The 16,029-nt window shown below is 42.7% G+C and overlaps 1 protein-coding gene and 1 pseudogene across 3 annotated transcripts in view; one reads left to right on the top strand and one right to left on the bottom strand.

Moving 5' to 3' along the window:
* Positions 1–4,602: 4,602 nt before the first annotated feature.
* LOC123391332 lies at positions 4,603–4,701 on the top strand (annotated as a pseudogene).
* Positions 4,702–9,529: 4,828 nt separating this feature from the next.
* Positions 9,530–16,029, bottom strand: part of ALG9 (ALG9 alpha-1,2-mannosyltransferase) — a 94,987-nt gene continuing 88,487 nt past the window's right edge. For 2 of the 3 annotated variants that reach the window (XM_045077553.1, XM_045077552.1), the window contains 2 exons: positions 13,111–13,229; positions 9,530–12,823 (listed from right to left, as the gene is read on the bottom strand). In XM_045077553.1, coding sequence (XP_044933488.1) covers positions 12,786–12,823; positions 13,111–13,229 — 157 coding nt within the window. In that variant the 3' untranslated portion in view covers positions 9,530–12,785. Of the gene's footprint in view, positions 12,824–12,993; positions 13,230–16,029 lie in introns of those variants that run through there. The other variant, XM_045077554.1, reaches the window with a different exon arrangement.

Here is a 16,029-nt window from a genome sequence, read left to right on the forward strand (position 1 = left end):
TTCGGGACTTCAGTTCCCACCTCTGTCTCTGACTCACCGTGACCTGCCTCTTCCTATGCCTCAATCCCACCTCCCACCCCCTCACCCCCAATAAAACGGAGTTAACCACCTCTGGGTCCCTCTCTAGTTACTGTGATGATGTGAGAACAGAACATGTAGTAAACATGGAGATGCTAATAAATCCTTCAATAAAGAAAGTCATTAAAACAGGCTCCAGCAGAAAAGGCTATTTCAAAAACTGGGCCAAACGGAAACTGGAACAAAGTCTAAGTCTTTCGGGGAGTATGGTCCACAGACTATCTGAATCACCTCAGAGATGCATGTGAAAAAAACGCATATTCCTGGCTTGCACCCCAAATCCACTGAATCAGAACCCCTGAGAGTAGGGCGGGGCACTTGACTGTGTGCCCCTGTGATTCTAACGCACAAAGATATTCCAAAGTCACGGATTCTAAAACATCTGAAAAAAACTATTTCCATGTCAACAAGCAGCTGTCCAGGAAGAGTCTGAAAAGAGTTTTGGAGGCCGTCTCTTGTCCAGAAAAAGCAAATGACAGCGACAACTGCTTATTGATGAGCAATTCTGTCCCTATTGGCTACGGTTTTTACCAGGTTGAACGGATCCCTCTTCTGCTTGACTCCTGGAATACAGCTAAGCACAACAAATACAGCCCTGGGGTTCTGAGCTGCGGCCACATCCTCTCTATTCTGCCTCTGGTCTCCCCTCCATGTTCTCCCCTGCCCCACCTTGTGCACCACCACCCCACCCCCCCGCCAACAGATACACACACACACACCACGAAACTAAATGACCAATGAGTGCCAGAAGCAGCAGTTAAGATTTAGCTAAGGTTTAAAGCAACACCTGGGAAACAGCGTGACATCTTCAGCACAGAAACACTGGGCTCTGACACCCACATGCAGTTCACACATCTAGTGAGTCAAGGGAAGACAGGGTCAGACTTGCCCCATTCCTGTCACACGAAGCATCAAGAATTCAGAGAAGCACAAGCAGATGGGATGAACAGACATCACCTCTTAGGGCTTGTAACAGCTCCCAACGTCACAGGAGAGAAGGGTCAGTCCTGAGGAAGTCTGAAGGACATCACAGTCATGCTCTCCAGCCTCCTGCCTCATTGACCCAGCTCGCATCTTCCTCACCATCCGCTGGGCTTTACAGAATAAATGCTCATTCAAGCTGATCTGCTTCAGAGCACCCCCCTAGAAGAGAAGGCCGAGTGCAAGACAAAGACCCAGGTGGTTCTCTCATCTCTCAAGGCAGACCCACAAGTGTCCTCCCATTGAAAAGGCGGTCAAGAAATGGTAGATAATAATGAAGTGGTAGTTGGTCCAGTTCACACACAGGAAACCTGAGGCACACACAGGCATTTTCCAACTATCTTCATTTAGCAAGATGACCCTGGCAAACAGATTCCCAGGTCTGTTCTTAATCCATTGCAAAGCAGTAATTATCACCACTGCATTAATGAAATTTTGGATTTATATTTATACAAAAACTGTCTTAATCCTGTGGAACTTGAGTATTTTCACCTCAAATTTTTAATTGCATTTTTACGTCTGGGAATACTTGACAAAGAAGAGGCTTTGCCTGGAGTCACACAATGAGTCACCATGCATGAAGAAGCTGGGAAACTCCTCATCATGGATTATTATCACTCCTAGTCTCAACCTCTAACTCCACGCCAGTTTATCACTACATATAAAAAAAGGTTTTGGATTTCCAGAGCACAACTTCTCTTGAATTCTTGAGACGAGCAAATCCAGGAAATGGGACAGCCAGTTCTGATTCAGGGCAATATACAGAGCAGTTAAAATAGGGGTATGTGTAGGCCCAGTTAGTTAAGCATCTGACTCTTGATCTCAGGGTCATGAGTTCCAGCCCCACACTGGGCTCCAGGCTGGGCGTGGAGACTACTTCAAAAAAAAAAAAAGTATACACTGAAATCAGGAAGACCCAGACTGACATCCCACCTCTGTCAATTACTAGTCATGTGACTTTGGACAAATAACTTACCCTTTCTGAATCTTGGTTTTTACATCTATAGCATAGAGTGGTACAGTTTACCTCATGTGGTTGTTAAGATTGAATAATATATTTATAGTGCTGCAATTAGTACCTGACAAGAGTAAGCCCTCAAATATTTCCATTAATAGTTACCTGCTGAGGAAGTAGAAGCAGGAAAGAAAACATTCTCATCTACTGAGTTCTAGCAACAGAGGGCCAGTATGAAAAGATGAAAGGAGTAGAAATGACTTAGAGAAGACTTAACTCAAGGCCTTCAGAAGGTTTTCTCATTGGTGAAAAACTAGGGGCAAATCTTTGCTGAGGTCTTTTGGGGTTCTTATGAGAAATAAGATCCATAAAGGGAAGTGCTTTGTAAAGGAAAAGAGCTACACAAATGTTAGAGGTTACTGAGCGGCAGGTGCTCACTGAACTGGTGCCCACAACAAACAAAAGAAGAGAACATCTAGAGAGAGACCTGTGCTCAACGTGGGCAGGCCCCCAACTCTGCAAGAACAGCAGCCAGAATGACTGAGTACTTCCTCTAACTTCAAGGGCATATTTAACCTGGAGATCAAACAGGCATGGTGACCTTTCTCAAAAGTCTTAGGCGTTTGAGTTCTATTATGGGCTCTGACATTCTTAGAATAGACCCCTGGTTATCCCTGTACACAGCTTAACAAAAACCTTTTGTTACAAAACAAACAAAAACAAACCCCCTTTGTTACAGTGTTAAATGAAAAAGCAAGGTACACAGTGTTACTGAGGTTGTGAGGTTTAACTTAAGCTGAAAATGCTCAGAAATAATAGATCACTCCTAAACAGGTAGTATTAAAATATTTTAAGATTAAAAGAGAGAGAAAGTGCCAGAAGAGTGTACCTAGTATCCTACTACTTATTAAAGTAGAATACACTCACATGCGCTTGTGTAAGCATAAAAAAAGGGGGGGGGTTCTAGAACACACATAAGCACATTGGTTGGTTATGGGAAGATAACAGGGTACCTGGGGAACAGGATGGAAGGGAGATTTTTCCATGTTCAATATATCCACTTGAACTTTTGTTTTTTACTATATACTATATTCTAGATTCTACATGAATTTCACCCATTTTTCTGCCTTTTATCTGTTTCAGGATGCAATCTAGGATACCAATATCCAGGGGATTTATGCTTTTTGAATCATGAACCGTGAAAATTCTTATGTATTCAAACAAACCAGCCTTTTAGCTCTTAGTTAGTTACCACATTGTAGACAAGATTCTGCCTCCCCTGGCTGGTCTTCCCCATGGCATCCATAAATATGGATAATAGACCACTCCTGCCAGTTGCTCCCTTCTAGCCCTGGATGTCCACAGAGTCCACATTTCCTTCTTTCTTATTTTATAGGCCTCTATTTCACCTGTCTTACACTAGCCCCAGCCAACATAAGTAATGGCTTTCAGCGTGCAGGCACACTGTGCACAGGTTCCAACTAGACAGAAGTTTGATTTAGTAAAACACAGATTACTTAAAATGTTCCTTGTACCCTGAAAGATTTTTCATGTACAGTTCCCTGAAGATGGTTATCTTCTCCCACTGTCTTTCCTGATCTGCCTAGCAAATTAGGAAAAAGGTCAGAGGAGTAAGAAAGAACCAATACCAAGGCCCCTAGACATGCCACTCATATCTCAGCAGAAATTCAGCTGGGACTATAATCAGGAACCGGAATTTTCACTAACTTCTAGGACTTCAGGAAATCAGCTCCCTTTCTGATCTAGCTGTGTGATTAAAATTAGCTGGGCCACACACTGTTCTAAAAAAGCCCCTAGAAAGACTGACTGTTATCTGTGTAGTCTTACTTAAACAACCTCCAGCCTATGGTTCCTGAAGGCAGATTAAGAAGGTGGTAAAAAGACTTAAATGACTTTCACTAGGTCGTGTTCTTATCTCTGCCTGTCTAATCATTCCAGATACCTCAACATAATATGCAAAAAAGGAGCTCAAGGACTACGTACTACAAAAAGGTCTTGAAATAGGGAGTAGGAAGTCATGGTTAAGAGAGAGCCCTGGAGTCAGAATGCCTGGCTGGATTTGAATCCCGGCTTCCTACCTAGGTGATCTTGGACAAAATGTGTAATAGCTCTTAGCATCCAGTTTAAGAAGAGGATAATAACAGTAATCAAACTCACAAGGTTGGTGTAAGAATTATATGAGAAAAAAAGCAACTCCAAACACTCCCGCAAGCTTAAATGCTTTATAGATGTTAGCTACCATTCATATTATTTCTCTAAAGAGCTAATCTGACAATCCAGAGGGTGTAAAAAAGAAAAAAGTAAAGGATGGGGCGCCTGGGTGGCTAAGTGGGTTAAGCCTCTGCCTTCAGCCCAGGTCATGATCTCAGGGTTCTGGGATTGAGCCCCACATCAGGCTCTCTGCTCAACAGGGAACCTGCTTCCCCTTCTCTCTCTGCCTGCCTCTCTGCCTGCTTGTGATCTCTCTCTCTCTCTCTCTCTGTCAAATAAATAAAATCTTAAAAAAAAAAAAAAAAAGGAAAGGAAGACAAAAACACACCTAAAACCCCCGAACCCAAACCCCACGCTCGCTTTGATAGCACCCATTCTAAAATTGGACCAATACAGAGATTAGCATGGCCTTTCCCAAGAATGACCCATGAATTTGTAAAGCATTCCATAACTTAAAGAAAAGAAACAAGAAACCAACAATACATTCCCCATAAAGTTCTAAGATTGAGTTCCAAAGCTGGTATCTATCAGATTTCACACAGATAAAGAAGGAAATCTCCTATATCAAAGAGCTGAACTTGTCTGGTCCTCAAGGCCTGTCTGTGGATAACCTACACTTTTTTTTTTTTTTTTTTTTTTTTTTTTATTATTTATTTACTTGAGAGAGAGACAGTGAGAGAAAGCATGAACGAGGAGAAGGTCAGAGGGAGAAGCAGACTCCCCATGGAGCTGGGAGCCCGATGCGGGACTCGATCCCGGGACTCCAGGATCATGACCTGAGCCGAAAGCAGTCGTCCAACCAACTGAGCCACCCAGGTGTCCCTAACCTACACTTTTAAAAGTAAATGTTCTGCAAATGTTTGCTTTTCATCCCATGCCCTGAACAGGAGGAGCTATAGGAGGTATCCTAAGGCCATTACTTTACAAGGGGTGCAGCCCCTGCTAAGCACTAATATTTTCCTTTGAGCTACTGTGCTGGGGGTAAAGCGATTGCATCTGATGGAGGGGAGCACCCTGCCCATTCACATATCCTTTGTGTTGCCCTCTGACAATATCAGTGAGTAGAGGCAAAGTCAAGATTGTGTTTAGGGGGTGCCTGGGTGGCTCAGTGGGTTAAAGCCTCTGCCTTCGAAGAGGGTCATGATCCCTGGGTCCTGGGATCGAGCCCCGCACTGGGCTCTCTGCTCAGCGGGGAGCCTGCTTCCTCCTCTCTCTCCCTGCCTCTGCCTACTTGTAGATCTCTGTCTGTCAAATAAATAAATAAAATCTTTAAAAAAAAAAAAAAGATTGTGTTTAGGATGCCCTTTGCTCATGTTTGGAAACTTGACAACGGGCAAACAGCAGGTAATTGCGACTGAAAGTAGCTGCGGATGCTGTCCACCATCAACCAAAAACGTGCCTTTTGTTACCTATGAATTCCACTGAAGTCATGTTAAAAGAGAACTGAAATTAACTGAAAAGAAATTTTTGCAATTACAACAACATAACAGTGCAATGTAGGGATACAGATTCTAAAGAAATGTAGCTCAGATATTTCCATTTACACTGAAATTTATATACCAAGAATATAGCAAATACTGAAACAAAATCAGCTTCCTTGAAGAAAAGGAGCTGTGAAATTTCCAGTGAGAATGGGCTGCCCTCTGCTGGGCACTTTGGGAAGTCTCCACCAGGGCTGTCGCAACAAGTTTTCAGAAACAGTGATACTTGGAAGTAAAACAAAAACAACTCCCCCCCCCAAAAAAAGCCACAAAAAACCATAGCAACAAACTTAAACTTTGGTGTTATTTTTTAGACTATCTCCAGTAATCACAGACTGTGCAAACACAATTACAGAAAAGGCCCAAGGGAAGGGGAAGGGGATACTTTAAAAAACAAAAAACAAAAAAACGCCTAAGATTCTTTCATAAGGGCGCCTGGGTGGCTCAGTGGGTTAAGCCGCTGCCTTCGGCTCAGGTCATGATCTCAGAGTCCTGGGATCGAGTCCCGCATGGGGCTCTCTGCTCAGCAGAGAGCCTGCTTCCCTCTCTCTCTCTGCCTGCCTCTCCGTCTACTTGTGATTTCTCTCTGTCAAATAAATAAATAAAATCTTTAAAAAAAAAAAAAAAAGATTCTTTCATAAATGTAGCACTGTAAAACCAGCCGCTTTTGCTACAGAACTCCACAAATATTTTACTGGTAAGAAATAAAAGAGTGAGAATATATTCTCGGAAATGCCCAGGAGGCTGAGAGAGGTTTTGTTAATAGAGGCAAGAGAGAAGCAAGGCCAACGGCGGAACGACACATGGAGTTTTCTTGTTGGTTGAGTGCACACACTTCAGGTCACTTCTCTCAAAATGAGATTAACCTTTGCTCTCATGTCTGTGTGTGCATGGCGGGGGTAGGAGGGTAGCAGCAGCTCCAGAGGGACTCAGCCGCAAACCAGGGGCACAGCAACCAAGGGGAGGTCTTCACTGTCTGTGTCCCAGAGTGGGGGGTATGTATAAGATCTATGAAGCAGGCTCACCACCCACCTACACTTGTTTCATTCCGCTCACAAAAGCCACAGGCTCTTACCTGAGCAGACCAAGTAGTGCTGGTCGACAGGGTTTGAACTGGAAGGCCAGGCAGCCTTCCTCAAGGTTGGCTCCCCCTGCTCCAACACACTCCTCCTAAGCCATCAATAAAATGGCACTTGAATGGGTCTGAAATTGCCAAAATGGGTCATTTCTCTTTTCCAGATGTGTTGCCACTCACATGTGCTGAAAGGATCAGAGGGAAGAGAACTACAGGAAATCATTAACATCCATTAGTGTCCATCAGTACCATATTAGTTAATTGTTTCCCAGAAACGAGGGCCCAGAGAGAATGGGTAATAAGGGCAGGTAAGGTTTGAGAGGCAGTTAAAAAAAAAAGAAAGTGGGGTTGGGAGGATGGCCAGAGGTGTGGACGGAAGCCTGCATGCATAGCCGGGGACTGTAACTAGAAAAGAACACCAAACACTTTGCCTACTCGTAATTACCTTGGATCTCTGGAGTGACCATTTGCCTTCCAATCTGCAACGGCAATAGCAATGGATAGAAAATCACATAAAAAGTCTGTTGTTTTTAGTGATGCCAGGGCCCATCTGCGACCACTAATCCAGAATTCCTTGGGGGACCCAAGCAGACAGCAGCAGTTTTGTAAAGGGTCTCCAGGCAAGTCTGCCACGCAGCTCTGCCTGAGAATCACCGCTGTATCGTCACATCCTCTCCAGCACTGAGGGTGACGCCACCAAGGCAGAGAGCAAGCAGCCCCGAGAGCACGCCCTCCTCACTCAGCAAGCTGAGGTTCAAGACTTAAAACAGTAACTACAGGACAACGGCAGCCGTTGCCAAACACCAGTTCTGCAGGTCAGTGAAGGTCCAAGAGAACCCTCCTATGGTGACGGCTGGAACCTGTGTTGTAAGTCTGTGAAAAACCCTGGGCAGAATACATTTTAATTCACACACTGGAACCATTGAGAGTCAGCAGTTCACACTTTCATCTCCAGGCATGTTATCACACAACAAGCAGCCCAGAAACCAGGAGAAAAAAAAAAGAAAAAGAAAACTGGAACAAAGAGAAAACACTACTACACTTAAGTATTTTATGAAGACACCTAAGGGTCACTTAAAGCCATTTTTTTAATGCACCTACACAGGTAGCATTATTTAATCCAATTTTTAATTTCATCATGAGTTATTTACGTGAAGAGGATGCAACAGGAATCCCCAGTCTGTGTCACTACAATTCTGTAACTTCATACTCCATCTCAATTTGCCTTGTTTTGTTTATCAAATCCATGACTTGTGATTTGTTTCCATGTCAGGTCTATGTTAAACTCCACAGCTGACGAGAGCCAAAACAGCCTTCAGTTTAAAAAAAAAAAAAAAAAAATCACCCGCTAGCTTGGTATTATTGAATTTGAACGGATCCCTTACAAAGCTACCCTGCAGGTAGACTTCCCTTTCCAAGCACGCCTGATAGGAATGGAGCACTCCTTTACACCTGGAGGGGAAGCCATCTGGCCCAAACTCATTCAGAAGGTCTCCTGAGCTAAGTCTGACAGTCCAAAATCAAATAACAATAGAAATATTCAATAAAGGTACCAAATCTCTTTTTAGAGGCAATCTGGGGAATCTGCCTTAGTGTGAAAGTCTGTGTGTGCTCCAGGAGAATTCCTAAAACACACACAGTATAGAGCCACATTCACACCTTTCAAACTGCCCTTGGAATACCAGAGGACTTACAACTTGCTATGTTTTCCCTGGTCTAAAAATCTGCCAAAGTGAAAGCAAAGCTGTGTATTAGTTTCAGGGTTTCTTCCTACATTTTTTCCTCCTTTGTTAACAAACATGTACACTACCAAAATGTTCAGGGAACTGCATTGAGCTCTAGGAATACACACAAGTGTGACATGGGCTTTGCCACAGATGTGCCAGCGATGTTCCTGAGGGGCAGGTTTACAAGCATTCTGTGTCAAGGTCCCCTGCCGTTAGCAAAGACACTAGGTACTTGTGAGGGGTCAGGAAAGGAAGTAATCCTGTGGTCTAGAAGAGCTTCACAGACAAGAGACAGACTCAAGCTGGCCTTTCAAGTCTGAGTAACAGAAGAGAAGGATGACATTCTAGACAGAGAAAAATCAATTAAGGCTGTGGACTTCTCCCTCCTGGAATTATATTAATAAAGCACCCTTCTCTGAACTGACTTGACAGAAATAAAACAAACCAAGTTTTGTGGGCATTTTGGGTCCTACAGAAAGAAGACTGGTAATCAATAGTATAAAGCCAGGTAACTACTAAGAGTTACTGGTCATAGGAACAAGGTATGGGAATGATATTAGCAATTCGTTCACAGAAAACCTTTTATTGCTCCTGACAACCCCCAAAGGGGGAAATTACCTACTAAATATTACCAGATCCACGCTTCTGTGAATGTGAAGACTGTCAGAGTCCAGAGATTTTCCATCCAAAAGCCTAGGGTGGACCCAGAAAGTATCACTTTTTAGGCACAACACTGACCCGCTGAATAATCGTCCCAATGCTCCCAATGCTTGGCTTTTCCACTAGTACAATAACACTAACCCTCATGGGCTTTCATAAACAGAGGCTTCTTCCTAGAGTTTTCTGAATAAACATCCCAGGCTATTTGGCCTAGCATGGGGGGCAGGTCTATATGCTGAAGGGTCAGAATGGTGGAGATGGGAGGAGCTGAGTTTTAATCTCCACCAAAGATCTAAAACCTAGATGCAAAAGAGAAAATATCACCCTAAGAACAAGAAAATCAAATTGCCAAGATTTATTTAACTTCTTTTCTTTTACAGAAAATACAGGTATGTAATATAAACACTGACAAGTGAGATAAAGGACAGGGATCAGGAAGACAAATGAACTGGACAAGACTCTTGCTTCAACACTGCTCTGCTTCCTGATTTCATGTGCAGCATGAATTACATGGTCACATATAGCGGAAAAATTAAAGGTAACATTCACCTAGATTTACCAAAACAGCAGAGGGCCTCTGAAATCCAACAATGACACATAGAAGTCTGATCTGTTGCCAAAGGACAAAGCTAAGCCCACATTCATCTATCCATTTACTCAAGGCATTTCTTGTAGTAACTTAGGAATGTACACGTGCGCTTTAATAGGCTGCGGAGGCAAGCATGAAATTGTGCCTCTTTGCCCTCTTCAGAGAAAATAATTAAAACAGAGCTGCCAGACACGTAGATGACAGCATAATCACAGTGAATTATCTCAATAAATCCCATGAAACGCAACACAAGAAAGGACAGCGATTGGTGCTTTGCCCCAAGTCACTCCAGATCTAATGCTATAAAATCACATGCGGTTTTTAAGGCTCTTCCCCAGAACTCCAAACCAGGAAAAATGACCCAAACAAATGGTTGAGATCAAGAGCCATCTTGATTTACAAAATTCTGTTTCTAAACTTGATTTCAATGATAAAAGATTATGGGTTCCCATTTTCAATGATTATCCCAAGAGATTAAAGTGACTGATCGATCTTTCATCGCAGTATACTGGGTGATAGGCACACTTTGATGACAGAACACACTTTGAGTGAACTAGAACAGCATCTAGTTCACTCATGGGGCTCAGTTTCTTAAGATTTAGGGTTCAGATAAGGCTACTTAAGATCTAAAGATCAGGGGGACGCCTGGCTGACTCAGTCACATGACTCTTGATCACAGGGTTGTGAGTTTGAGTCCCACACAGAGATTACTAAGAAATAAACTCTAGAGATCAGCAAGCCCTGCAACTGCCAAGTACACCCACTCCCTCGCTCAGATCCCATAATCAAAGTTCTCAGAAGTAATCTGTGGTCCTTCATTTTTCAATACTCAACAACCTGGGGAGAAACAAGTGCCCCAGAGAGGCACGGTGAGCAGAGTTTTGGTAGCTCATGCTGAACACGGGTTCTCCAGAAAAGAAAGGCTTGTGTGACCAGGTGTTTCAAAACTCTTTCCCAGGCAAATCTGGCCTCCCTGGGGTTGTTGAGATTGAGATTTTTGTTTAGTGTGGTTATATAACATCATATAAGAAATACTAATTTTTACAACAAAAAACATTCACCTTTACATCCCTTACCCACAGCATTTGGCACAGTGTTCCATCTATTGTGCTCACTAAAGATGGACCTAGAACAGAGGAAACCGAAACCTGGTCTTAAAAGGGGTAGGAACGGATATTCCCAAGGAATCCCTGGATCAATTGTGATCTTTTTTGTGCTCTATTACAGTAAGTTCTTACTCAGAAGGTTTTTTTTTTTTTTAACATGCAAGATGATAACATAGACCAGCACTGTATCACTCAGATCAGGAAAACAGCTACTCACCCTGGACCTCCATGAAGGAGGTTCATTTACTTCTGCATAAAGTAGAGGGCTTTAGCCCTTGTGAATGACAGTATGCTGTTCTGCAGGTAGGACAAGATTTTTCACCAAAAATTCCCTACCCTGGAGTCAGACTACAGATGCCAGTATTTGGCTCAGAAAGCATGGACCAAATACTAGGTTAAATGCCAGAAAACTTTAAAGCAGCAAGTGGGACCTTGGCTTATCTTCACTCTCCAGTTACTGTTCTAAGCTGTCTACATGGAGTTCCTCTCCAATGCTTCAAACCCAGAAATTCCATTAGAGGGATACCAAGACTTGTTGTGTGGGAACTGGCCATTTCCTCCCCTATGACTTCTCCTCTCTTGGGATCAGTTCCTGTTGGAAAGCCCTTCTCCCTGAAAAATGAAAGATGAAACCTCTGGAAAATAGCTTTATCCTATATGCAGATACTAGACACAATTACCTTGAGGAAATAAGGCACCTAGAATAGGACCCCAGATGGCCTATGTGGGAATCCAACTGATAGATCCTGTGGGGCTGCCAAGGAACAGGGCTTCCAAACATGGACACTACTTTCCTGCCACAGGCTGGGCTGCACGGTGGGGTGCTGCTGTGACGGACTGACAGGCACAGTGGAGGTTCTGAAGAACTCAAAGAAATACAGGTAAACGTCTTCCTTAAAATAGAAAGTTACATTATCTATCGGGTCTCTGGCCAACACCATCATTCTTCCAAGTGAGGTCTTCAGAGTCGAGAGAGGAAGTAGGAAGAGCACTAGGGGAGCAGTTAGGGGACCCAGGTTCCAGTCCTAGCTTTGTTACTGACTGGCCATGTGATCTTGGGCATGCCACTTGACCTTCCCCGTGCCCCCACCCCAAAGTCATTATCTGTAAAATGGGGATAAAACCACTTGCCTTGTCTGCCTCACACCATGATTGTGAGAACCAAATGAGATCATCTGGAAGTGCTTTGTATACTGTGTGTATAGTCACAGTATATACTCATTACATTTTAATCAGGTCTTTATCATTACCTATTTGACTAAAAGTGCCCCATGCAGAATGTGCTTTGCAATAGACAGACTCAAAAATCAGTGCTATAAATTCACTGGCCTCTTCCACTAGGGTTGTGAAAAAAAGGGAAAGTCTTAATTTCCTCAGAAATGGCCTCAGAACACATTACTTAAAAATGTGAGGCCATCCAAACCTACCAAGTGATAGAATTAATTTTCTCCAAAAATGTCCTGTACAGTTATGGCCTGGTCTGTGGATACCTTTCTACAGAGAAGTCTTGAATTCAAGAAACGGCATGCTAAAACTTAAAGAAAACATAGTTACAGTTTGTTGTAAAGGAAATAAAATGAAAATAAGAGGCATCCTATATAACGAAATTAGGTTACAGTTCCTCAAATGGTTGCCTTTTTTCCTGAGATATCTCCAGGACGGGGTCCTAGTCCTGTGAAGTGCTTAAGAGAAGCTTAGTCTTGCACAAGGTGAGAAGGACATGTAGGTTGGCAATTAGGCTGTGCTCATTTTCAGCACTAGGATTTGAACAAGGAATGCTAGGAGCTGCCAAACAGCTTTGGTGGAGAAAGCCCATATGGCCCAAAAGAGGCTTGCTAGTTCTCAGATGCCAGGCCAGAGTATGGAGAAGAGTTTAACGCGGCCATCCAGTTCTGGGATTTTCAATTCTTCCTGTAAGGTGGTTCTGCTCTTCTCCGGTCTAGTAAACAATTGAACAGAAGAAAAACAGTAAGATGTAGAGCAACATTATCTACCAGACTGTAGGGCCTTTTTCTGCCCAGCTGCAAAAAGTTTACATGCAGAACAGAGACACAGGCAAGACGTGAATGTGAATGACTCTGATCAGCCCAAAGCACCCAGATTCCAGCATCCGTGTGAGACTGCCTTTATTACAAATGTTACAAATGATGACTTGGAGGGAGTCCCGTCAGTGCAATCACTAGTAAGAGGATGGTCATCCTTTGGGGCCACAGGCGTGTTGCTAACCTCCACTTTTCTTCCTGATTTGCTTTGTTTTCCGGGGTTTGAGGATGGTATAGTTTGCATATGCTGTATACTGATCGGACAGGAAGGGGACATAGAATGCCCGCAGCAACCTCGAAGATCTGAAAAACAAGAAAGCAAAAAGAAAAAGACAAGACAGAATTTCATCACTTGAGAGAATTTACCAGCAGTGTTGAAAATGGTGAATGGAAGTTACCTAAGTGCAGTAGTGATCATATTCTATGTATGTAGCACAGAAAAATCTGTCATTTAACTCTAGATCATGAAAACAGATTTAATCAAGACCAAGTACCTTGTCTCCAACACCAAAAAGATGGTGTCCCTAATAAGCTACAGGGTTTCCTGCAGAATAGCTCTAGGCCTTCATTTTGCATAGAATAATGCCATAGAAAAGTTCCAGGTCAATCAAAGGACTGCTATTACTAGAATAAATTCTTAATACCCAAGCGGTTTCTGTATCTAAGAGACTGTAGAGATGCCAAGTGCTCCAATGATCCTGATTCCACTTCTAAGTTTCCTAGGAGAGGCAAAGAAAGCCATGTCCTGGGCTTCCTGTGCAGCGTTCCAGCAATGCCTAAATCAGAGGGAGAGCGTATACACACAAGCTCATGTCTCTGGCAGGTGATAATATACGCACTTGTTACCAAAATACACAAACAGTGGAAAACCCGAATTTCTCATGAGTCTCTGAAGAATGTGGAAAATGCCTCCCATGTACTGAACACTCAGTATTGGACAAGCACTGGAAAAAGTACTCACACTTTTAAAAACCCTATTTAATTCACCCAATAACCCCATCAGGAAAGTGCTGTTATTATCCCTACTTCTTTATACATGGGCACCTGAGGCTGCCACAGACGAAGTTAACTTGCTCAGGGTCACACGGTGAACCTTAGAGCCCTCATTCAAACCCGGATTTGATTCCAGATTCTGCACTCGGTAACCTGCGCTCTTGATCTGCACCACGGTTTATCCTGCATCCCAGACACAGGCTAACCGAATTCATCACTTCCTAGAAAATGTGGCAGCGAGAGTCTGGAATTCTATATCAAGTCTTACTTCTTGACTATGCTTTCTGAGTCTGAAAATCAAAAGTTGGCCCAGTTACTGCCACCCTAAATGAGGGAGCTGAAGAGTGTTCTGCTGCCAGTCCTCTTCCAGACTCTAAACTTGTAAATGTCATGTCAATGTGGCATTTGTCCTGGCAGTCTCCCTCTGGCTTTGGCAGGCTCCCACAGTGCCTGCACACAATGATATCGTGCTTGGCATACACACCTCTTCGATTCTCCCCAAATGGGACGCTGGCAGTGCGCTGTGCTCAACAGAGATGCACTTTACTTCAACAGCTAACAGCTCAAGGGCTTTGATAGAAAAGAGGCTTAGAAGAGACTCCTGAGATAAAGCAGGCCTGCCAACAAAATGAACAGGAGGAGGAAGCACCCACCTCCGTCAAAGAGAAGTTAGTTTATCCTTTCTGTCCATGCTGCACAGAGAAGGGGTAGGTCAGAACAGAGAATGGTAAGCCACAGGAAACTCCTGCAAGCTTCAGTGTAGTAAAGAGAGGCTGAGACTAATTCAGTGTCATTTCCATTCCTGTGGACTCTGCAGTCAAAGCCTTGTTAACAAGGTCAGTTCAGCCCTTCAGGCAGCTCCAGCAGAACATCGGGTCTGCTAGGTCCAATCTGAGTGTTTCATTTCTTTTTTTTTTTTTTTAACAATACCTTACTATTTGGGAAGACTTATTTCATAATGTTATTTGCTTCAGAATCTTAAAAACAAAGAAATTCTCCTTATTTTTAAAAATAGAATAAAACTCATTCTATCTTATAATTACCATATGGATCTACTGCCACCTTTTATAATTTGAAGCTGTATTATGGGATCTTAGTGGTTTTATTTTTTTTCCTGTATCTCAGATTAATTACAACTATGCTTTTTAAGAAAACTAAAATAAGACAGAGGAAAATGATGAAATCACCAAAAAGATGATACAAAAGTAATCACTATTGCATTATATCCTGCAATTTTTAATTGCATTGCTCAAATTATTGTATCATCTTCCAATAAGGTATAAAAGAGCTGAGACGCTATCTTTGCAGTCAGCTTTTAACTTTCATTGAGCACGACTGAGAATGCAGGATCTTTAAATTTTCTGTCCATAATGACAATAAGAAAATGGACAGAGGGAGACATTTCACAATTAGTAGATCAGAAATGGGTGCAAAGTGACGAAGAGCAGCATCCCTAGTGTGGACGGTGACACTGATCCTACGTAGAAGGTCAGACTCAGTCTTCAGAGGACTGTAGCCTCTGCAGTATATATGGACAAGTCTTCTCCAACTCAGGAATTGAAGAGTGAGCGATGTATTTCTCAGAACAAAAAGAAAATAAGGTATTTGATTCAGTTAGTCACTGCATGGGGAGGACTTCATCAATGTTTTGCAGCAAGAACCTAGACCACCCCGTGACACTTAAAAAGGGCATAGGACCACATTCCTTCATCTTTTATGACGTCTGTGGGCCAAATTTTATTCGATATAGTCCCTAAGTGGACAAATGCTGAAGGCAGGTTAGTATACAAAGGTGACTAGAAAGGTATATATGGGGAAGAAATTTAAAAATTCAATGGATCTATCACTTGTTGGTTTATAAATCTAAGAATGAAAATGTCTGAACTGTGGAGCCAAGAAGACAGTTAAATTCTCTTCAACAAAATTATGAGCCACTAAAGGTTTCAAAAAATTCTAGTTTTTCACTTTGATGATGCAAGTGCTAGAACAAGCAGAAGTGATAAGCTAGAATCTACTGGAGATATATTTAAAATCTGGAACCCGTACTTCCAAGATGGATATATTCCAGGTCCATGCCTGACAACTGCATTCACAGGGGTCCATTTCAGGT

Source organism: Mustela putorius, unplaced genomic scaffold (genome assembly GCF_011764305.1).
Source record: "Mustela putorius furo isolate JIRA1106 unplaced genomic scaffold, ASM1176430v1.1 tig00000198_pilon_pilon_pilon, whole genome shotgun sequence".
NCBI lineage: Eukaryota > Metazoa > Chordata > Mammalia > Carnivora > Mustelidae > Mustela > Mustela putorius.